General features: G+C 42.0%; 1 protein-coding gene and 1 long non-coding RNA gene across 5 annotated transcripts in view; one reads left to right on the plus strand and one right to left on the minus strand.

Moving 5' to 3' along the window:
* LOC136021072 (uncharacterized) overlaps nucleotides 1–24,058 on the plus strand; it is a 34,792-nt gene extending 10,734 nt beyond the window's left edge. The window contains exons 2-3 of the long non-coding RNA XR_010615665.1: nucleotides 22,435–22,568; nucleotides 24,016–24,058. This is a non-coding gene — a long non-coding RNA (uncharacterized LOC136021072). The remainder of the gene's footprint in view (nucleotides 1–22,434; nucleotides 22,569–24,015) is intronic.
* TMEM154 (transmembrane protein 154) lies at nucleotides 49–17,140 on the minus strand. 4 transcript variants are annotated; one of them, XM_065692801.1, is made up of 7 exons: nucleotides 16,902–17,127; nucleotides 9,635–9,943; nucleotides 7,879–7,984; nucleotides 6,667–6,752; nucleotides 5,064–5,124; nucleotides 2,859–2,889; nucleotides 49–1,343 (listed from the first exon to the last, which is right to left on the minus strand). In XM_065692801.1, exons 1-7 carry the CDS (start codon nucleotides 16,966–16,968, stop codon nucleotides 1,341–1,343), a joined length of 663 nt encoding a protein of 220 aa, XP_065548873.1. In that variant the 5' UTR covers nucleotides 16,969–17,127; the 3' UTR covers nucleotides 49–1,340. The 4 variants fall into 4 exon arrangements, 3 of the variants coding, with proteins under 3 accessions (XP_065548873.1, XP_065548890.1, XP_065548880.1); XM_065692818.1 differs by having other exon boundaries at nucleotides 7,879–7,906; nucleotides 16,902–17,116; XM_065692808.1 differs by lacking the exon at nucleotides 2,859–2,889 and having other exon boundaries at nucleotides 16,902–17,118.
* Nucleotides 24,059–24,336: the final 278 nt, after the last annotated feature.

Raw genomic sequence — 24,336 nt, forward strand, 5'->3', positions numbered from 1 at the left:
TAGTGAAATATTTGCAGGCAAAATAAACCCAGTCACATTAAACATGTATTGAGTGTGAAGAAATTATGTATTTAAATAGATGAGGACAGGTAGGATGTGATAGGGTAGGATATGAGATACAGTAGGATATGAATTTAATATTTTAAATAAGGTGGGGTAAGCTTTGCACAGACAAGGATCCACTTTCTTGTGTGTTAAATATTTAAACTACACCCATAAGAGACGTGCCACCTAAAGATCAATGGATGCAATTACAACATTTATAGTCTCACCATTTAAGGAGTCGTTTTTTTCAGTGTAATTAAAGATGACCAGGCACACTCAGGAGTTCATGTCTTTCAGATATTGGAACCTCAGTATTCAAAACCAGAAGAAGCAGAGCTCTTACTGCATCTTGATACCTTGACTAAATAGTTATGGATAACTTGTACTTACCTGAACTTGTTTGGTGTAAGTATTGTAGTGTTCAATTTTTCAACCTCTCATTTTTGAAAAAGAAAAAAAAAATGTTTTCAAGTTGAATATTCCTGAAGCAAGTGGTTGTTAAAGGAACAGCACTGGCCATGGAGGAGGGTTCAATGGTGAGAGGTAGCCCAAGGTACTAATCTGTGAAGATTAGCAGAAACTGAAAGGCAATCTCAAAATAGTATTTTTCACTTCTCCAATGCTTTTAATTTGAAAACCAAAAAGCATGCTGCACAAACCATGCCCTCACTGGGCTGCAGTCACCTGTGGCAAATCCTTTGAGAGTCTTTTCAGCTGCTCTGTTCTCAGAGTTGGTCTGTCAGTCCTAGTCTAGTACCTCCCCAGCAGATGCCCTGTGCAAATCAGTGCACCATTACCAAACAGCAAATTGAAAACCAAACATTGCATAGGCATGAGCATCACATCCACCAAACCAGGGCAGTCCAGAATTATGGCTGCTGTTTATATATAAAAATAACCACCCACAAAAAAAAAATACAAACCCACCAAACTTGGAACAGAAGTGGTTTTAAGTGCCGCACAATACACAACTGAAGAACTAGACAGAAACAGGAACTATTTTGAGAACTTTTTAGGGGGGAAAAGGCTTCTTTTGATGTGAGATGATTCTCATTGCAAAGGAATTTAAATCAGCCCCTGATCTTACTATACTTCTTTTCCTTTTTCTATTTGCTTCTGTTTGGTGATGTTTCTTTTCTGAAGACTATGTAGCAGAACACAACAAAAGCATTTTCTTCTCTGGCCTTTTGAGATGAACTCTGTAAATCCAGTCCATCCAGTATCTGGAGGATAGTTAGCTTGTGCACTGCTTCACTTTAACCAGTTCTTTGCTGTTGTGACTTCATGATTCAACGTCACTGCATGTACATGGAAAAGAAAGAAACATACCAGTGTCATGCTGTTGGGCTAGTTTTCTCAGCAGGAAATAATATGCAAAAGTATCTCCTGGAGTCCATGAGAATGTGTTATCAAAACAAATGTGTCAGCCATGCAGTGCTTCAAATGACCCCATCTGTGGTGCTAGATGCTGGTAGCACGGGCTGGTCTTATTTCTCTGCTGGTTACGTGCTACCTGGTGCCCCCTTTCTCCTGCTCACAGGTCCAGACTGAGCAGTGAAGTTGACCTCTTTCCACAGGGGAAGGTAGTATTTTACAGATGGATTTTTTGGTACTAAATCTGGCTTTGTAACAGGTGAATTTTCTTTATCCCACTGGTTTCTGTAGAGCTAACTTGCTCCCTAGTGCTTTATTAATAATGCTTGGTTCATGCCAACATTCAAATGTGACTTTTTCATCAGATGGTCAGATTTCAGTCAGCATTAACAGCAGGGTTTTAAACCACCTCTGAAGTTAAAAGGGCCACTCATAATCTTAATATTTCACATGGGTTTGAAGTAGCTTGACAAACTAAAGCACAGCTAGGAAGAGTATTTTTCTGTACTGACTTATTCCCTATCCAGAACATCTCCCCATAAGAAAGTCACGCTTTTTCAGACAGAAAGATTAGGAGGGTGCCCAGCAGTGCCCAAGGAAAACCGAACTCCCTCAGGAGGTATGATAAAGCAAGGGGGGATTGGTTCATGGTACTCAGCAGCCTACAAAGACTTGTGCTTTGAAGGGGACAGGCTGTGCTTCTGTTTTGCCAGGGGAGTAAAGGCCCCTGGAGAAGAGATTGGTCTTGCACCCACTTGTGCAGCACAGGAGAGTCAACCCCTGCCTGTGCCCACCTGCCAGCTCCCTCCTGCATGCACAGGATGGGAACTCCAGTGAAGCTGGGGAGATTTCGTGGCTTTCTGCTCAGGCACAAACAGGATTTTCGCACTAGATTTCAAAGGCAAGATGAATATACACTTTTTTAATATATATTTAAGATAATATATATATTTTTTTTTTAATTTAGTTTATGTGCAAGGCAGATGACCTCAACCTACAAAGGAGCTCAGGCAGTCATATCTTGCCTCTTGTGCACAAATCTGCAGCCTTGATGCTCATGAGTACAAATTTTTGCCATAGTATTAGTTTTCTTTCATTTTACTTCACTTTTCTCAAAAGAGCTGCTGCAAACAGCCATTTATTTGTATGTAGTTCTTATTCTGACATTTCTTACTCAGCTAAGAGTTTGGTCAGGAAAAGCAGAAGATCTTGGTCTGATTAGGTTCAATTGCAGAAATGAGAATAAATTTTTGTGTTTACCATGAAATCCCACCATTTCAGATACCTTTTCTCTTCGAAAGGAAGCATGTTTCAAATTTTCATGTAAAATGAAATTTGAAGAAGTAGCTTTAAGAGAAATGCTTATCTTAGAAATATGTCACCACCACAGGATTCTGTTCTTTAAACCTTTTAAAATTTTATATTAAAAAGTCACTTACTCGGAAAAGTAGTTTTGGAACAAGTTGCATTCTGAAAATGTCAAAATGTCATTATTGAAATGTTTAGTCTTGGATGTTTTCAAAATGATATCAAAATCAATTCACAGTTCAAACATTTGGTTGTTGATGAACTCCCCCCAGCATATTTATGAGGCAGAAAAACAACACTCAGCCAGCTGTGCTCAGTGAGGCCTTGAGATGTTTCCCATGTTGAATATAATCAATAAAATCTAAAAGAGGAATTACCATAATTTAGGAAGAAATTTGCTCAAACAAAGGAGTCTTTCAGAATCTGAAATTGAACCTAATAATTTAGTACTTTGTATTCAACTAATATCCTTTGTCTGAGAAGCTCTGAATATTTTAGAGATAAATCTCTTTTTATTTGCATTTGTTTGCCTTCCTACAACTCAGAAGCATAAATTTCTCTGCAGCCTGATCCTAAGATACCAGGCATAAGAAAATATGCTGAAATAATGTGTGTACCTTCACTCTGACTGAGGCATACTTATCTGAACAGGGCTGCTTTCTTGCAAAAAGGCTTAAGCCTCACTATAGTGCTTTGAAGTGACACTATTTTACAGGTAAGGAACTTGAGGCAGGATGTAGCCCAAGGTTACCTTTTACCAGTCAAGAGCAGAAACCTTGCCTTCTGATGGGGTTAATGTAAATACAGTGTAAAAGTGCTTTAGCAAGGATGGTATGTAAAATGTCAGTCAAGCTGGTACGTCATAATGATTTTTTTTTTCTGAAAAGGAACTGTTTAGTAGAAGTAAACAGTGCTCAGGGTGGTGTTATGACTAAAAAGCCTTTTATAGTATGACTAACTTCTGTGTTAACACATGACTGAAGCGCACTTCGTCCTATGCTCCCTACTATAGTTAGTGGTATGCTCAGCAAATCTGTTTTTAGAGAACAGCTGTGCAGCTGCCTCTCCTTAATAATTCCCACACTCTGAGTTACCATTTAGGGGCTGGAAGGGAAGACCCAGATGGCTAGTGAATCCAGCATCTTTTCCAGCTGCTTAGGGTAAAATTACTGTGCTTGATTGCATCTGGAACCTAGGATCTAAGTCTTGAAAAAAATTAAATAATCTGCACACCCCATCAATTTTCTCTTGCAATAGGCATAAGCAGAAACCTTTTCAATACAAATAGGTGCAGCAGTGCAGCCCCATCGGAAAGCTACCCTGAAATTGCAGCTTTGGAGTTGCAGGCTCTCCAGCAGTGGTGATTTAAAATCACTGCTATTCCATTCCTAATCAAGAAATCCCAATTCTCCTCTTTTCTGAGTTACTGTGATAGTGTGCAGTGGGAGGTGCAGCTCTAATAGAGGCATGTTGAGCTGGTGCCATGGGAAGGGGAAGACTTGTGTCCTCCTCCTTCAAACCTTGCCTGCTTCCAGCCTTGCCCGCTTGCATCTGTTGCTTCCACTGCACCAGGGATTTTCTTGGCACACAGGATAGTTCTAATTGTTTGTTATTGTGACCTGGCACAGAGCAGCTGCTTTACCCACTCCCCAGAATGCAGCTGCAACACAAGTGCAGGAAAGGGTGATGTACAGTCCCTTGTTTCCAGCTGGAACCAGAATTTTTAATTAGAGAAAATGGGAGCTTGAGAGGAGTTATGGGGTTGTGGCCAAAATCCTGGGGAAACCAGCCAGAAAGTTTTTAAGTCTACAAGCTGTCAGGATTGTGGCTTTGCATCTCTCTGGGATCTCTGTTTGGACCATGAGCCAGCTCTGGGGGAGGGTTGCATGGGGGCACTGGGAAGATCCTGTCCAGCAGGTCACAACTCCAGCCGAAACATCTGGCAGTGGTTCTTGGGGACTTACAGGTGCCCAGTAGCAGAGGGAGCTGGGTGTCCGTGCCGATGAGGAATGTCAAGGAAGCTATGCTTAATGCTTGTATTAACACCTTGAGAAGCTGTGACTAAAATCTGATCAGCAAGTGAAACTCCATCTGTGCCATCTGGTTGTCTGTCTCGCACAGGTTTACAATCACAAGATTATTTAGCTGTGCAATTTACAGGCAGAGACTGGTTTAGAAATAAGAGTGTCAAACCTTATAAACTGAAATCAAAGTCTCTCTATAAAAACTTAAATAGACCAAAGAATTTATCTGTATATAATTATATATTAAAAAAGATATTATTTTGAAATGACATTGACTGTATTTCTTCAAATTATATAACAAAGTAAAAGTACCTTGGGTTGGCAATGGATTCTTTTTCTTCTTCTCTTACAGTAGGCAAGCATTCACAGTCAGCTGTAAGAGGGTAAGAAACAAGACTGTGGTTATTCCTCGTGGTTCTCCCACATACATTTCAAATTTGTGCCAGCTCTAGCATGCAGTCTCTCTAGAATGTAAAATTGTAAATGCTTTTCCGCACCTTTTTATCTGTAAAATAGTATGGTTCCTATAGCATAAATGATAAAGTTTAAATCTTCCTTCCCCTTTGACAGGCTCTGCCATAGTTTTTTTGTTATATATATTTCAGTTGTTTATGCACACCTATACAAATTAACTACTTCTGAGCACTGTTTCCTATAAACAGCCATGGGGAGGACTATTTGTTAACCTTCTACTGCTTATAGCTGCACCTATGCTTTACAGTTCAGCTGGGAATTTGGGGATGGGGTTTAGGGAACACTAACAGAAAAACCCTCACATATGTAAACTGTTTTCTCCCTTCAGTCCACAGAACTTTAAAAAGAATTAATTTACAGCATGGGTTCTGCATGTACCATACTTAATGCCTCTAGTTCACTACTGCCACTTAGCACATGTTTTTCTGCTAGAGCTTACGGACCGCGAAGGTTAAAACCCTATCACATAGAGCACTCTGCTGATGCAAAGAAATGCTCCAAAGAGTTTTATGTCCTGAGAAACAAAGCATCCCTTAGGAGGTCAGGCCAATGAGCCATTTGGATATAAGGCAAGAAACCAAGAATGATAAATAAATAAATAAACAAAGCAGCATTTCAGCATTTCCTAGGCAGTAAAAAGCTGTTAGCAGTTCAAAATCAGGCTTCGTAATTCACACCAAAGACCTGAGGATTCTGAGGAGAATCTTGAAGGAGGATGCAGGGCCCTTGGAGATTTTGACCGGGAGATTTCAGCTGGGAGGAAAATGGGGGGAGGGGAGGGAAGAAAAGATACATCGAGTTAAGAAGGAGCTGAAGATGCTGCTGGTGTTAGTTACCTCAGGTGCTAATTGCTTCATGGGCTGATAGATTTGCCAGAGAGGATGCAGATGATGAATGGTGCTGGCAGTAAAGAGCGGCTTGTGCTTCATGCAGTAGAGATGGAAAGCAAGGGAAAGGTCTCAAAGAGGGGAGGGATGCATTCATAGGATCCAGGCAGCAATCTTAAATAAATGGTGGTCTGAACTATGAGTAAATGCATCTACAATAGCACAATGTGGAGCACAAAAGTGTAGGAACTCAGAAGACTGAAAGGACTAGATGCTTCAAAGAAACTAGTGCTTAGTACTTAAAATGTGTTTAAAAATATAAATACTGTTCACAGCTATACATGTTTAATAGAAGTGTCTACTGGAAACTCAAAACATTTGATATTCTATCATATGTTAAAAATAACTCCCACACAAACTAAAATATTACTCTCAAGGATTCTACCCCTGACATTTGTACTGCTATTTTAGTAGTAGGGAGCCAAGAACACAACTAAAAATGTTATAGGAAAAGCAGTGACACACATAGAAAATCAATGTAAGGTATTTTCTATGCATGGGATCTACGTCAGCTAGAAAGAGAAGGGTAATGGAGTAGAGGGGTTACCGTGTACCGTTTTTGTTCATGCTGTTCATCCATTTGTCAAGCTCTTCCATTTCTATCTCCATAACAGAGGGTGTGTCTTCTTCAAAAATAGGACTTGAAAGGAAGGAGGGGGGAAAAAAGGCATTACACAAAATGCTTAATTCCAACAATTTACAACTTAGTTAATTTTGTATGAGCCTTTCATAATTCCAGACACACAAATAAACTCTGGAAAGCTATCCTAGCCTAGTAATCTGAGAAGATGTCAGCCCAATGGGTGTGAATGAAATGGCTGCACGTAGATGCAAAAGAGCAGTGGTGAGATGCCAGGCCTGGGCAGAGGCAGGGCTGGGTGGGACACTGCATACAGAGGGACTCAGAAGGTGCAGCCCAGGGTATGGCAGAGCCCAGGACCACTGCAGCTACTTGAAAACTGTCCGTTCTGTAAATAGAAAACTGAAACCGTTTGATCTGCTGGAACACGTGGCAAAAGTCCTGTTGTTTGGAGTTTTGTCCTAGCTGTGACTGTTGGCAGCAACTTCATAAGGAAAGGTCATGACTAGAGTAACTCTGCATTTATTTAAATGCTTCTGTTTAGCTTCTCTTTGCTGATCATTCCTGGAGTCACATGGTATTAAAAATATTTTTAGCACCCCAGCCCTACCCTGTCAAGCCAATTTAATAACTTCCAGCGTTAGTGAGCTCCATCTTGCTAAACAGAAGGTACCAGTAAAAAATATCATTCTAAGAACCATGCAGCTTTTGGCTTGTTTTCCCAGCAGTGAAGGCATTGCTTCCATGGGAGCTGGGTGAGCCTTTCTACCTTGACTCAGGGTGAGAAGACAAACTTGAAAAACAGGGGAGCAAGATACAGAGCTTATTCTGAATAGTAAAAGCCTGTGCTGAGCCTGGGAACTGATCCCCTTTGCTTGTGGGGCACCTTGTATGTCTGGTGGTGTCTTGTGGCTGGTGGAGCTGGGAGTGCCCAGGGCAGGCACTGGGTGACTGCGGGCAGTGCTCACTTTGGCCATTATAACTCCTGTTCTCCTGCTCTAGTCATACACTTTCAGCTAGATAAGGAAGTCACACTTCAGCCACCTCTAGAGATAGTTAACTGGAGTAATTGATGGCAAAAGGTAATGGTGTTTAGTGCACGGTTAAATTAAAACGGACAGTGAAGGAGCTGAAAATCGTAATACACTGTTATAGTAAAAATAAAAATTATGGTCATAAAGTTTACCTTTTCACATTTTCGCTTCCCAGCTCATCTGGAAAAGAAAAGACTCGGTGTTCATAGTTCTGCTTTTTGTATGTAAATTGTCCAGACTGAAAGCAAGCCTTGAATACTGTCATGTAAAACAGGTTATAATAGTTATATATGAAAGAAAAAACATCTCATCCTGTTTGTAATTATCAGAGGAACCCATTATTTTTAATCTTGAACATACTAAAAGCAGTTTATCTAGCTCAGTCGTGCTGGGAGGAAACCAACTGTTAGCACTGCAGTGGGCAGATGCTCACTTCCCTGAGCAAAACAGATGTCACGAGAAAATGGTATCCTGGAAAGAAACCGCTGCTGCAAAATTATTTACTCAAAGTGCTGGGACATTTTGCTGCAGACAACATGCTGGCAATCCGTCTCTGCCTGGAGACTCGGGGAGCTGCTCATGGAGAGAAGATGGGGGGACGGACTTGCGTGGCAGATTAAAGCTCAGTTAGGCAAACGAAGCTGAACTAGCCAGATGTCATAAGGGATCCCAAGTTTGTTACAACCCTATGACAAAGTAAAGATGGGGGGTGGAGAGGGAATAGTGCTACAGCAATTATTCAGACAAATAATTTCCCCTCCAGGAATTAAGTGCTCTCAAAAAAGAATTAAGAACTCCATATAGGTTTCACATTGTATACTGTGTTAAATCGGCTTATTTTTAATTCATTGTTGCTGGGGTGCTGCTGCCTCCAGCTTGTTCCAGCACGTTCACAGACTGCAGAGCCATCACAGGGCCACAGAGCTCTCTGCCCCTGCTTTGAGGAAGCCTAAAATCCCAGCTCCGAGCAAGCAGGCGCAGGGCAACAGATCTAAAGATTGTGCTCCCTGAAGGCTCTATGGGTTCCTGTCCCTCCGAAGGTTGTACCTGCATTTCAGATCATCCAGAAACAGGCAGGCAACTAGGTACCTGGTTGTGAATTCAGAGTTTGCTATGAGGGTGTCCTGGGTTCAGCGACAGACGGTAACCCAGTGATAAGGCATGTGCAGCCTAAATATGCCCTGAAAAATGGACTTTAAATACATGTTGAGCATATGTCACTGCAGGCTGAGGAGCTTATAGCTGCACTCTTGTTCTGTACAGACCTGGTATGACCATTTCAGGACTGTTTGTGTGGTTTAAAATCCTCAGTTTGTTTTCTGTGGCTTGACACTCCATGTTACCCATTTCTTTGCTAACAGATACAGGTACCTTGTGGAAGCACTGCTCACCCTATCATAGCACCCAGGCACTCTGACCATGGGATTCCTAACTCATTTTGTGGTATCTTCATAGCTGCCACCACCCACAGAAGCCCTTAAATGTGTTCTTTAAAATGATACTGCTTGTTCTTATTTTATTGATTCAGCTTTACCTTGTGGGCAATATAGGCAATAGAAGCATTAAATTCACCTTGCATGAAGTTACCAAGTATAAAGACAGAATAAGCTTTTGTAGCCATGTGGCTGCATTCATACACCATTCCTGGCATTGCCAGGAGCTGGAGCTCAGTGCTATGGCTCCCATGAGTGTGCAGTGTGAGCAGGAGCAGAACTAGCTCCTATCCGAGGAAGGATGTGTGCCCAGGTGCTGCTGGCTGTTGGTGGATCCCTTGCCTATATGTCAAACGTGCAGCTACAACCAGAGAAGTACATCCTAAACGTGGCATTCCAGGCCTCCAAATAACACTTTGTTAAGGTCAAGTGTGTCCTAAAAATACCGTTCTGATGCATGAGAAGACAAATTTACCTTGCTTAGACTTTTTCCTTTTATGATGTATTACAAAAAATACGATGAGCAAAATCAGCAGGACCAGCAGCACGACAGGGACAACGTATATCAAGATAGACTGTTCTGCTGCTTCTAGGCTGTCTTGATCATTTATGGTATCCAGTTCAGTACTTGGAGTACTTCTTGCTTCAGAGCTGCTTTCAGTAGCACCTGCAGTGCCAAGTACTGGCTCGTGGTCATCTGCAGTTGAAGAATGTGTAGCAGGAGGCGTTACTGTAACAGTGGGTAATATTGGTGATCCATCTCCTGAACCATCATTTTCAAAGCCTGCCAAATATACGAGGACAACTTAGTATTTTGTGGATTTTATTAGCATTATCAGTGAGTCAAAGAATACAGCTTTAATATTTATTTTTCATCAAATGAAAAGTAAATATTTGATTTCTTAAAAAGAAATCAGCAGATGCTCCACAGACATCATATTTGGAGTCCGGGGCATCAGATGTGAAATTAAATTGCAAGTTCATCACAAAATGTTACAGTCCTGACCACGTTCTTCATATGTTTTACTGGGACATGTCGGAGTGTGTGGTCTGTCTGCATGCAGCTGTTTTGCACAAATAAGACTTTTTTCCCTGCAGGTTGCCATCTGGTTTTGCTCTCACATAGGTCTTCTACTTCTCAGTAAACTACACTACCCTGCTTTGCTCCTCAGCTGTGGCATGTACAGCCACAACCTCTTTCATCCTTCTCCTTACCCAAGGAGTTTGTACTCTCTTCAGGGAGAACATTATCTCTGGTTCACCAGTTCCACCAGCTCACTCATCTCCCTGATTCTTTCTCAAGTTTAAATTGTTTCACTGTGAAAAACAGAACTGGTGAAAAGAAGTCTGAAGCCTGCAGAAGCTGTTGACTTTCATTTCTGCATGGACGTGAAGAGGTGGTAATAACATGGGGACTTTACCGGATACAGGTGCAATTAACTGTTCCTCTGTCCAATCCTGTGGGCTGACCAAAGGAGCGTAGGGTAAAGAGTCAGTGCTGGTTATGCTTCACAGATGCTAAGACTGGGGGTTTTGAACCTTGATTTGGGTTTTGGTCTTGTTTACCATGCATTTTGCAAGAAAAATGGCTAAAATATGCTATATTAGTAATAGTGAAACAAGCCTTTTTTTGAGGCTAATTAAAAGTCTGCTGACTGTCACGGAATTTAAAGTTCAAAACAAGTACAGCAAATTCTGGGCTGATACTGTAATCTATACTGATGCTAAAAATCCTGTCGTAGCCAAAAGTGCAGGAATTAGTCCTTAGGTAAATTGCACAAGCATGTTTCCAAATGCAAAGCCTCCAGTAATTTTCTTAGCATGAAATTAAATGAGGATTTTTTGTTATCTGCCCTTTCAGATACAATGCTGGTGTGTTGCGTCTCTCATTTTATGCAATAAAGCAGGATGGGATTTCATGACTTTTGCAATGACCTGTTTCTCCCTGTTCTCATAAAATGCTGGGCAGCCGTAGTTTCCACTAGAGTTAGCAAGAGCTTAAGGTTTTCAGCATTTCAGTGCTGGCATTTTCAGTCTCACAGGACTGGAACCAACAGTACTTAGCATTTTAAATGCTTCTGTAAACACATTAATCTTCATAATGGCCCTGAGAGATGAGCAGTTATCTCCATTTTACAAATGAGAAATCAGAAGGACATGGATGCTGTCCTTCTCAGGGACACCAACTGAAAGAGAAAAACTGGGATTAGAGTGCTAGCTCTTGCTTAATCCACTCTGCAGCATCTCCTCTCCTGACAGATTTGTCTCAAAGAGGAGATGAGTATCTCATGAGATCATATTCCAGGAAACCCAATTTCAAATGAATAAAATTATTTGAGTATGATAGCAATAAATTATCTAGATTTTTAAGCCATGCTTATCACTCAGGCACATGATTGTTTCATCCTTTCCTAAAAGCTAGGAAAGGATTTTAATACTTAACAAATAATACCTAATGTTCGAATATAGTATTTAATACTGCAACCGTCACAAGACTCTTTCACCATAACACAGCAATGAAAATGTCAGGTGCTCAGTGGCAAAGCACTTCGTATCGATAGTCTCTCTGTCATTTTCTTCTGTATTTAGTATTTCAGTCAAGAGCAAAACATAATTTCTGCATCCCTTACAGGTAGTGACCCCTTTACATGTGTGCTTCTCCACCTTTTCCCATGATTTGATGACAGTCCTTAATCCTATTCCAGAGGATGGGAAGGAGTGCTCCCCTCCATTATTAGTTTGGCCATATGACTTTTCTTTCCCAAGGTAGTTTATAGTCCCCAGTGCCCACAGCTGCTCTGTTTCTATTGCTGTTGCATGGACCAGGGAGATATTACTAGAGATGTCCACACCACAGACCATGGCATGATGGACCACCACAGCCCCACCAAACTGCATCAATGACCTTGCTTCATTTTCCTTCTTTAGCCATTACCCTTGAAACCTTGAACCTGCATTTGATGCACTGACAAATCCATTGCTTAAAATAAGATAAATGGGAAATTTTGTGCAGAAAATACCTTTATTTTTCATTTACTCTTAGAGCTAAAATGGATTTTTCAAACGTCTAAAGTGTGGTGTGACTTGAAAGCAAAAGCAACCAGTCACACCTCATTAACTGCAGTGCTGAACTTTCAGCTGCAGTGTATGCTGCGTTTGATTTCCAAGAGAGGCTTTCCCAGTGTCTCTGGTACTTTTTATTTGCCTGGGTTTGGGCTGTGAAGCAGATTTCAAATAATTTGTCTTTGTGTGAAATAGAATTATCTTTTCTAGTCTCTAGGTAAAGAAAATGGCAAATCACAGGGAGTGACCTTGCTGCCGCTTATTTTTGTTCACTTTGCGTAATTTCAGAAACAAAACAGCATCTCTTCTGTGAACACCATTTCCTCTTACAGAGATCTTTTCTGCAAGGGAATTAAATAAGTCTTTCAGCAGAAGGGCAGCCAATTGCACAATGTTCTTGCAAGGATATTGCTCTTATTTCCTGCTTTTCACCTGCTGCCTCAACACACCTCCCTCTAGCTCTTCTGCCTGTCACTCCCAAGCCTGCCTTTCAAAGGAAAGAGAGGGAGTTGAGTCTACCCAGCTTTACAGATTGCAGTCCAGACAATTGCATCTCAAACAAACAAACAAACAAACAGTATTTCTGCTGCTGCAGCATTTCTTCCTCTGAGGTTTGTGCCGTAGCACTCAGAGGTGGCGATATGAGCTACCTGCTGAAGTAAGCAGGCAAACAGGTTTCTGATTTCAGCTGGATGGGAGGCAAGTCAAAATAGCCAGCAGTCAGCACATTTGGTTCTGTGTAAAATCATCAGTCTCCCTGCTGCCTCCTCATCAGACTCGAGGAAAGGGTGTCTCTATAGGGAATCTTTTAAATCACACTATAGTACCTGCTTATAGAAAAAAAAAGAAAGGATGGTATAGAGAAAAAGCAAGAGCTAAGTCAATGATATAGTCAAGCTTACCAGTTTGAAAGATTTTTTTGTTTCTCCTGTAAACTATAAAAGTGTAGTGAAAGGAAGTCTCACAAGAGGGTGACAAAACAGAAAAGGCTATAAAGCTGTGTATGTAAAGTTACCACGTCCTGTATCACTCTGTTTCATACACACATTCCTCTGGTGGTATCAGTCATACCACTCCACGTGGTCTGTATGATCCTCTTTCCTTATTGCTTGACTCATCCCTGTTCTGTTCCTCTCCCTACATTTCTTGCTGTAAGAAGGGCTGTTCTTGCCGTAGCCAGGGCTTGCCCAGCTGCCTGTTGCTGCAGGTCCTGCATGTCAGTCTGGCTAGAAGAGGAATCCTTAAAAGCCTGCAGGCTAGCTGTCGGGTGCGTACGCCCTTCTGATGAGGAGCACAAACATTTCAGGACGGCTAATCTGTAGACAAGATCCTATTAAAATGGTGTGCTTAGAAAGTGTTATCTAGGTATGAGCTGAAAGAGGAAACAACTATTTAAGCTCACTTATAGATGGTGGAAACTGCTTTCTCCTCGCTATACTGCTATCCAGCTGAAGTGCTGTCTTAAATGCCGGTGTTGCAAATTCAGTTACATGTCTTAAAGTCAAACTGTGAACCTGTAGTCTCATTTCTCACCCCCAGAACTAAAGGTTTTCCAGGCAAATTTATGCATTTAGTCGCATCTACTTAATCTCATGGCCTTCTAGCTCTGCATCAGTGATACCCGTGTGACTTCACCGTGATGCGGATCTCTCAGTGCTCCTTACTCTCAGGAGGACCCTGAAATTAAAGATTCAAAAGCTCCAGAGGCTCTCCAGCTATCATAAAATCTCTTGAAGGAAAATAGACTGGTGTCACTGACTGAAATTTAGTATACAATCTTGCTGATGTAAGGGAGAGATTTTCTGAAGTATCCCTGAAGCACTTGAATAAAACACAGTGGAAGCTTGTGTGTGTGGATAAAAGGGAGAAATAGGAGTAAATATGTACAAGGAATTGATGTGTTCAGTAGAAAGGGGTTTTAATCTGCTTTTAGGGGGCTGCACTTTGTAAAGAGATGTAGCAAATCCTTATTTCTCATGTTGTTGCTTTGTTAGAAGCAAGGTGACTCTGATGGGTTCAAACCCATTCGCAAGTTAGTTACTCTAGCGGTAGCAGGTCAAAAATATCACTCCCTAAGAGACCTTGGCTTTGTAAGGAACTTAACCTAAAGGGCATTTCTCTACTGAAGACAGAATGGCTGCCTGTGCTTATGGTAAAAGCTGCCGAAAGTCTGGATCTTTGATAGCAGTGTTTCTTTGAACAACAGCTCTAAAAGACAGCTCAGAGACACAGCCAAAATAAAGCACTACCTGCAACCATCCCAGCTCTCCCACTTAACAATCTCACACGTTTTGCTGCTCCTCTCCTGCACGTTTTCTTGCTCCTCATGTCAGACCACTTATGCCGCAATTTTCCGCATATTTCACCAAACACTGTGGGACATGGCATACCCTGGGAAATGGCCGCAGGGTCACAGCCTTTTCCTGTAAGCTATAGTAAGGGCCTGAATACTTGTTCCTAGGGTCAGCACACACCTAAGTAGGCTTTTAGGGCTGCTGTGAGACTGAGCAGGGAACACCATCACCTGGAGCTGAGACCTCAGGCATGCTCTAAGAGCTGCTGGCTTAGAGTAATTATAGTGTAGCCGGGAGAAAACCATCTGTTAATCATAATCCGAATGGCAAGGCTAGGGTTTTACAAGGCTCCAGCATGGTATAGGAACAGGACTTATAAAGGCTTCAATCTGTCTATGCTGCAAGATTTAATCATACAAAATAGGCAATAAGAGTAAGTGGCTTCTAGACAGCAGACTGCTTTAAAGTTGAGGGCTGTGCCTGGGACTGGAAGAAGAAGGAATAAAGCTCTTTTAAAGGTCCTGCCCTGTTGATTTGTAAATGAGGAGGGGTGAAAGCAAAGGATCTCTCTGGCAGGCTGCCCTTAGCAGGGGGCTCCCAACCCACCAGTGCCTGTGGGATACATAAACCTCTATATAAACTCTTCCCCCTCCGGTTCAATTTTCCCCCCTCAAAGCCCAAGTTCATGATTTCACCCCTCCCACTCCTGCAGTCAGCGCAAGCCCCAGGTACTTTTGGGAGCTGGTTGCACAACCAAGAGCTGCCTTTGTATGGGGGGAAGTGACACTGCTCTTCTCCTGATGGGTGCTCTCCTCCCTTTCCCCAGCAGCTGGGGACTGACTCAGGAGAGCCTAGGCTGACAGGGCTCAGGGAGAGCTCTGTCAGGACTGACTCACTTTCATGGAGGAACCATTTCAAAATCAGCTAGAATTTATGGGTGGACCTACCACTAGGAAGCCTATAAAGGCAGTGGGTTGGGGCACCTAGTACATGCTATCTGCCCAGTGTTTTATGCAGCCTTTAATGCCCATTGTAAAGAAAGGCAACAGGGGTCCAGTTTTGGGCTGGGGGCGTTGGCAACTAAGGTGTTCCTCTTCCCAGTGGAGATGGGGATGAACTACTAGTGATCAGTACACTACAAATGAGGAAAGGAGGGCAGAACCTGATCACTCTGAATTGCTTGCATCATGCCCCTCTGTTTCCCTGGGACCTCCAGTTTGCTGTGTCCATGGCAGGATTTTTTCCTCATACCACCTTGATTCTAAGCTACATTCAATGCTTGCAGAGTATTTTCATAACATGTCTGTAATGCAGCAGGGCTGTAGTAATGCAGACAAGACCAAGCTGTTTCATACCTCATTTAGCTCACTCTTATAGCTAAGCAAGAATCCTAAAGTTGACTGCAAGCAGCTCAGCATCACACCTGGAGCCAGCAGCACAGTGTTGCACCCTGCTTATGTTACTGGTTTTCAGGGCAAAACTATCCATACCAAATCACCTATTTCACCAATGCATTTTAAACCCTTAATAGAGGAAGTCCGGTGATAGCTGAGAGTGATCATCTCCTCTCCCTGCTTTCTGGAGAGCTCACGCTCGCTGCAGCAGCATAGAGGCAGCAAACACTTGTAGTCCATGCTGAGGCACTAAGGCAGTGATTTGCTTGATACTGAAAGGCATATAAACACCACCTGGCAAGGTTTTACTGAAAGAGCTGCCTGTCTTGTTCAGTCACTGGCTGCCAAAATGCCAGTGGAACAAACTACCCCCTGCAAACAGCTGAGAGCCTCTGCAACGACACCCCAGTGCTTCAGCATTTTATTATAAGCGTCTTTCCCATTCATGGTTCTTCCCTTCAGAAGGTCAGTACCTAAACCCACAGTACTGATCACTTTGTTCGGGGGCCGAGAATTCAAAGTATTTATCTCCAGAACCAGCTGATCTTTTGTTAAACCGGTTTCAGCGCACTGAGAGCATGGAAAGCAGCGGACAGTTTTTGAATGGAATCCATACTCTGTCCTTCACTTTGCTATTAAATGCTGATAGTACGGGTGTGAGGTTAAACATGTACAACAAATAATTAAAATTAGAACCGAAATGCATGGTGGGCCAGCACAGAAATTCAGGTTCCCTACGCACCCGCAATTTAGGAAATGTGGGAATTGTAGGATTTGGTCGGGGTTAGATCTAAGGGGAGAAAGCCAAAGCTTGGAAAGAGTCAGTGAACTGAAAACAGAGCAGGTAAATACAGCAAATAGCAGCAGAGAGCAAGTCCCCACACATCTCCCTCACGCTCAGTTTGGAGGGTGTTGCCCTCCAACTCAGTCCCAGCATTGCAGGCAAGAAACACGGTCCTACCTCAGAGGAAAAAGGCACTTCCTTACTCACCATTCCCAGCAGATCCTCCAGCCAGTGACAGGGCATAAAGCAGCACGATGAGGTCTTGCTTTCGCATGTTACCTCGGCGGTGCTCCCACCCGAGGGGCGCTTCAGCTGGCTGCCTGCTTCACCCAAACATTTACATTTCCTGTTTCCTGCCGGGGTGCATCTAAGCTGCATTTCTTGAGGAGATGGACTCTCTTTGATGGGTTTTAGGAAGTGATGTAATTCCGTCTGGGCCTGTCAAGCAAGCAATGATTGCAACAGAAAGGAGGAGTTGAAAAAAGAAGTTGCTCTTCAAGCACTCCCTCGCTGAAGCACCTTTATGCTGTAGGTGAGCACACTCCTACTCTCCTCTACTTCTTTGACTCCTGACTTTACCACCATCTATCTTCATGCGGTGTCATGGGGACAAACATCACACAAATACAAGTCAGACAGAAATTTCATTTATGTGTTTTAACAGGAAGGTTTTAGATTGCTTTCCAGGGTGGTTGAGCAAGCAGATTTCAATAGTGCCTTGGTTTTCAAGCTGTAATTCTCCCCCAGTGTGGTGGGACACTGTGCATTTATGACTCCAACAGACACCCCCTGAGAGCGGCTGTCTCCAGCCAACGTGAAAAATGTCTGGCTCACTCAGCAGCCTGCAGCTGAGTATTTTGGGCTGGTTTGAGCCAGGAAAGAGGAAAAAGAGGAAAACCACAAAATTTGTTAAGAGCAGGTGGTTTAGCTGGAGAGCACTTAGACACAAGTCTGATGCTGGTTGTAGATGACAGGCGACAGAAGGTCTCAAGCCCAACCAAGATGCAGTGGCTGGGGCAAGTGTCCACAGTGCTATGGTTGATGGAGGTCATGAGATAACTCCAGCCTCCCTTTTTGCCTTCTCTTCATTTCACTTCTCGCCAGCAGTCTCTGGCTGTGTGTGTGGACCGTGGGGCTGTGCCCCACCCCATGCTACCCCATCCTGTGTCCCCACTGTCCCACCACTTCCCACTCAGAAACACATGAGGGTTGACCACGGGCTTCCACACATCGCCTGTCACTGGATAAGAGCAATGGAGGAGCTCAACATTAAACCTAACATTTTCAGCCTTCTTGCTATAGGGGGTGGGCCTAGCCAGGGCTCAGAATTTGGACTTTGATCTAAACTATACTTTTTCCCAAGCAGGCAGAGTGGTTGGACCATAGGTTTGTGTTTTTCCATTGTACAAATAAGTGCTAGGTCTAAAATTCATTCCTCTGAGTCCAGGAGAGTCTGCACCCCAGATTTTGCTCTGGAGCATCCCCAAATTTGATCCATTTTAAATACTTGTATAAAATCTTCCAGTAATAACTTAAGGAACAAGAGATGTATGCTGCCTGTGTAGCAGTTTCATGGTACTTCCCCTCGACATCAGTCTGTGTCAAAATCTGATTTCTGGTAATTTAGTTGAAGCTGGCATTGGTGAATCTTTCTGTTCAGATTGGTGGGCGCTGCTGAAGTGACCAACTGCTGCTGTCCTCCAGCTAATTTTTCTTAACATGCTGATGCTTTTATAGATCATCAGTTATAGTTTCTTAGCTTGAGTAGCTGAGAAATACATCAGTGATTCATTTAATGACCAGCTTATTAATAGATTTAAAACACTTGAATGATTTAGCTAACTAAAAATCTGAACTGGTTGCTCAGTATTGGCAATGTACGTTTATGCACTTTCTGTGGGGGAAAAAGCAAAGCAAAAGCAAAGTTACAACATTGTAGCTACAAGAAGACAGAGAGGAGCTCTGAGTTATGAAACTGCTGACTCACTAATTAAATATTTCCTGGAGATAGTTAATACGATGTCATAACCATACATGATAACACTTAATAGAAGTGTCAGAGGTGAGACTCTTTCAAGATTTTCCCATTTAAAAATTTAAGATTTAAGACGCTTTTAAGATTTTCCCATTTAAAAATGACAGACGTTCCAAGTATTAGTGTCTAATTGATATAGAAGCTTTTAGTTATGAAAGTCCAGAAATAGAGGCTACCCAGGCATCTTGTATGTGCTCAGAGGCACAGTGGCTTTGTCTAGGCTGGTGATGAGAAAACTGTAACCAGCCAGGGAGCCAGCAAGGGCAGAGTGTGCTTTCATGTGACTCAGGTGCTAGGGCTGTTACTGTTCTCCAGCCTCAGCTTTTCTTTGACTTTAGTAAACGGTATAAAGGATGTCCTATCCTTCTTCTCCTTTCTTACCCATCTCCTTCCCAAGTTTGCCACTCTGTCTTTCTAATACCACATGGGCTCCAAACTTTCTTTCCCATTTATCCTGCCCTGCATATTTGGCTATTTTATCCCATTCTGTGAACTTGGCCCAGCTCACTCATCCCTTGCTAAAACATAAACCTAGGCAGAAAGATGGAAGGGAAAAGAGGAAAGGATATAGTCTTGTACATTGAAAATATGATATGAAAATTTAGCAAAGATACAAACTAAAACCAGGTCCTTTCCCCTTTCACTTTTCCAAAACCTGCTTGTTTCTAGTCTGTCTACATAAGCTGTAGCATTTCCACCTGGATTTCCATCAACTGTTTTTGACACACATTTGGGTAACAACTCATTGCTGACCCTTGAAATCAAGATAGCCACCCCCTGGTGTGGTACCAAATTAATGACTTCTTAGGCAAATTAAAGTTCAGGAAGCGTGACTTTGTGCTACATTACATTTTCATGAAGACTTCCAAGTGATACAAAGGCAGCCTGGCAGCCTTTTGACTAGTTGCATTTTTAAAAATGTAGAGAAAGAGGAACGAGATATTTTGGATGTGGACAAGCCACAGTGTCACAGAGGGCTGTCACCTCAGTCCATCCACACCACCATCATGGTTGTGCTGCCCTGAAGCACTCCCAGCTGGCTCCCTTTTGCCTGCCTGGTACCTTTGCCTCGGTCATCATTTTCAGCTGCGTACTTCTCTCTTTGCAGTAGAAATACGGAACCCAAATGCTACAGTGACAACCTTGCTGCAAACAAACTTGTGCATTTGGAAAACCAGGTGGCTTCAGCCACAGATGATTTTGTAAGAGGGGTAGATTGTATCTGATAATTTCATAGGCCTTAGTGTATTTACTAGGATCCACAATGTAGCTTAGCAAAAAGAAATGTCTTTTCACAGGTAAGACAACTAAGTTTCCTGGGTATTTTCAGCATACGTTACCCAGCTCTGCATGCTTTCAGTACTGTTTCATCGATTTTTATGTTATAAATGGCATCTCTGACCACCTAGCTAGGCTGTTTGCTAATGTTTTTCCCTAACCAGAGAAGGGTTTGCATCACTGAGATTACAGGATGTCACCAGTGTGACATTTTCAGAAAAACAGAAATGTTTTGTAACACTGCAGCCTCTTGGCTCATGTTTTTCTTCTTCCTTCTTCCTATGAAAACTACAACAACAACAGCTAAACCTTTGAGAGTGATGGAGCAAGTTGCTGGTTAGTTATAGGGCTTGTATTAAAAACTCCTGCAAGTGCAGCTTGTCTGCCACAGATGTCAGCAGCTAATGTGCTTGCTCTCGCAAGCAGAGGCAGAGGCTAGGGCCAGTCGAGTTCTGCTAGTCCCTTAATGACTTATTTCTGCCTCTGACATATGCTGGGAAAGGACAGATAAACTTTTCTCACAGGTCACTGTGAAAGAACAGGAAATAGCACTGCACAGCAATTCACTGCAATGTAATAAATAAATAAATGCCCCAAAGCAAAGGAGGGTCCCCAGGGATCTTCTCAAGCCAGCTCAAGCACCAGCTGCAAGGGTGCTTCTGCAGACTGCCGAGGTAAGTAACAGATCCAGAATCAAGGCTAAAATCCACAGCATCCTTGTGTAGAAACCTCATATGGATCTCAAACCACATTCATGGTAGCACTTGTTTCAACGCAAGCTTTTCCTGGGTGAGTTGCAAAAGGTAAAGCTCTCTCTTCAGTAAACTCTCAATTATGGATTATAGGAAAAGAGAAGTTACATTTTATTTCAGCTGCAGAGGTAGTCAAGAAAAAGTTGTACCTGTCTGAAACCAATGCCACCAGTGTGAATCAGAACAATGCTTAAAACAATGAGCTAGTGTCCCTAACTGGGTGTCATAACATAACTGAGAGCAACAATAAAAGCATAAGCCCCCATACCTGCCAGTTTTAAGTATCTTTTTGCCTAACTGGACTCATAAATTCCTGCTTTCTGTTATTGACTTTTACTTTCTTTTCTTCCTTACACACAACACAGACTGTTAAATCACGGCTATAATATTTTTGAGACTTCAATAGGAACAGAAAGGAAACACAAAACTATGCTTGAAAATATCCAGCTATTTGTATCTAAGTTTCCTTTAACAAAATGAAAAATGGATTCAAAGAGAGACTCCTCTGAAATGAAAAAGGCCACAGGATGTAACTAGGGTGCTGGCAGACTTACACTGAAGTGTAGCTGGACACTTAGTTTCTATTTGCTTTATTGGAATGTGGTACGTGGATTACAAATTTTGCACATGCTTCTTTGCAGAGCAGTGCAGGGAATTATTGGCTAAAGATCTGTCTCATTCTTTGAAAATAATTATGTAAATGTCATAGTACAGTGCTTAGGTTCTAAGCTGGAATTAGGGATGGAAATTATTTGCATATAAGTTTTCTGCAGGGTTGCAATGTACATCAAACTTGTACTGTACATGCACATTTGGTGTAAATAGTCCAAGATAGTCTAATTTAAGGAACAAGTGGTTCATCAGGGCACTGAAGTTCTGTTAACAGGAGAGGGTACCTTCCACTCCACATCAGAGATTTGGGAAGATGTCTGAGCAGAATTAGACCGCAAAAGAGCAGAGTCATATAATAAGCTAGGAGGAATTGCCTGAGATACCTTGCAGTGGGATGTGAGTATGCTCAAATGCCTGCTCAGAACAGGAGCTGACTGCAGTCTCCAGGATCTGGAACAAAGCCTTTTTGTGTGGAAACGACTGGGCAGGCACAGGAAGGGAGCAGACCTTGCAGTACAGGCACATACGGGATGGACAATATAAGTGTAATGCTAAAAAGAGTATCTCCAATTTGGAAAAATGCTTCAGAGAATGGAAATTTTCTGTGAATGCTCCTGGGAACAAGAGAAGTAACACTGCCCAGGTGCCTGGAGCAACGATCAGAGCCTTGTCTGGCCACAGGCTTTTATGTGCCAGCTCAGCTAATACATGTGCAGTCAGCAACTTAAATAGGGGGAAAGCTGTCGGCTGGTGAATTATCTTTACATGAAACATCAGTACTGTGTGCCCTACATGGTGGTGCCTACTCATTAGCTGTCGCTTTCAAGTCAATGTTGGCTTAAGATCTGGCCTGAAAGAAACCCACAGTGCTCTATAGAAATTGAAACATTTCTTTCAAACAGGTAATAAAAAGTGAGATTGATGAAGAAAATGACTGAAAAACAAACATAAATCTGTCTCGAGTGTAATAATTAGTGAATTTAGTAAAATAAAGAGTAGAGAAACAAGGTACTTGAGGGAAAGTAAACTGGCTTTTTTAAACCCACCTTATTTTTGTTTCTAGGGTGCTTCAGCTGACTGTTTGAAGGTATTTTCTCAGCTGTGAACAATTCATAGGAAGAGAATAAAATCTGAAAAACACATTCCTTTGGTAATACTCAACTATAAAAAACCCCACCAGCACATCCAAACTGTAATGTGAGTACTTGGATTTTTCCAGCCACACCTTAAGTATCTGAAGATAAACTTTGATGTCCTAAAATAATGCTGCTTAAATGTTGCTTGATACTTTTTTTAGGCTGTGGCAGCTCTCATTTGATCCTCCCATATAAGTCCCTTTCTCTGTTCTTGAATTAAAATGTTCTTTTTTCTTTGCATATTTTCACTGTAATTACTGAACTTTACTTCAGAAATAGTTAATATAGAGTCCAGACTCTAAAGAATTATTAAAGATGAGCTTTTTTAAAGCTACTCAGATACCTTAAGATGCAAATAAGCACTAGCTATTTTTACGAGTATGGATATCTGATCTGGGGCAAGTTTGGTTCCTAGATGCTTTGAAAAGTGTATTTTCCTTGTTGGTCATTTAAATAGCTTTAAATGATCTAACCCAAGTGCCCAGTTCTAGTCCAGTGGTGTAAGCCACCCTTTAAAATCATGGAGGTTGCCTCCAGTCCTGTCTTAATCCAGCTCTGCAGAAGCCGTGCACATATTTAAGCATGTAAATACTTCCAGTAGAACCGAAGAGACAGCGTCCGGCTGAAAACCAGACAGATATTAAAGGAAAAAAGTGTGATAGTCTGTAGAGAGACTGTGCTCATACTATATATTCAAACAAGAGGCTAAATTAAGGTTGTTTGCATGGCTTTCAGCCTGCGTTTCGAGCATGTGCTTTTTTAACTACAGGCTCCTGTACAGAAAGTTGTTGATGCTCCTGAAGGCACTTTTCCTGCTCTTCCGTGCCAGTGGAAACTAGGGCTGAGGCAATGAAGCATAGGTGGCTGTTTTAAAATGGATCTAGTCATATTTCTGAAGCACAATTAAAAAAAAATGCTATTAAAGTATTTTCCATGGTGCTATGTTGTTAACACTGGTTTGATCACCACAGATGCTAATACGGGATACGTCTCTTTGTCAGTGTGATCATATTAAGCACAGTGATAGCTAATTCTGTGAGTTTTCTACAGTCTTTGCAATACCATGGACACTATTTCAGGAATTTTAAGCTTCTGCCTAGTATCTGAAATCATTCAGATACCACACTGAAACCTAAGAAATCATGTACCTGCACCCTCATTTTCAGTAGGCAATGTGAGTAGCATCTAGCCTACAATTCTTATCTCTCTGAAAACAGTGCCCTGTGCCAACACATGGTGTATTCAGCCACTGACAGGTCTTCATGCAGGTGATAACATTTTTTGTGTGATATTTTATTAATCCAAAATGCCATCAGTTACAACCCACAGAGGGATATGCTGGGCTATGTGGCAGGAAGCCCCACTTCTCAGCACCCTGTGTTTAAATCAAACTTTCAGCTCAGTAGAGCTGACTGTAGTGCTGCAAAGCTACCTCAAAGAAAAAAAGTGATCAGAAATTGTGCCTTGTGGCTTTTCTGCTAGTTTATGTTTGGTTTTTTCTCTCTGAGATATGCCTTTCTTCATTCCCCACGAGAAACGATGCCATTTTATTACATGGTTAAGGTAAGTTTATGTGTTGATTCACTTAATTTTGTCTGAATATATATAACGGCTTCCTATTTAAGTGGCAATATTAACTGTCACTTAGTGAAGCCTTAAGACTGTAAGTTGTACACGTGCTGAGCTTGCCAAAATGTCACTTACTGAAACCTCGTGAATTTGTATAAATTGTAGAAATGTTGAGTTTGCCAAAATACAAGCAACTGTCTATGCTTTCTTCAGCCTGCTTGAGTCTGGCGTGGGGAGAAATCCTTTTGAAACAGCTGGGT

Source organism: Lathamus discolor, chromosome 1 (genome assembly GCF_037157495.1).
Source record: "Lathamus discolor isolate bLatDis1 chromosome 1, bLatDis1.hap1, whole genome shotgun sequence".
Lineage (NCBI taxonomy): Eukaryota > Metazoa > Chordata > Aves > Psittaciformes > Psittacidae > Lathamus > Lathamus discolor.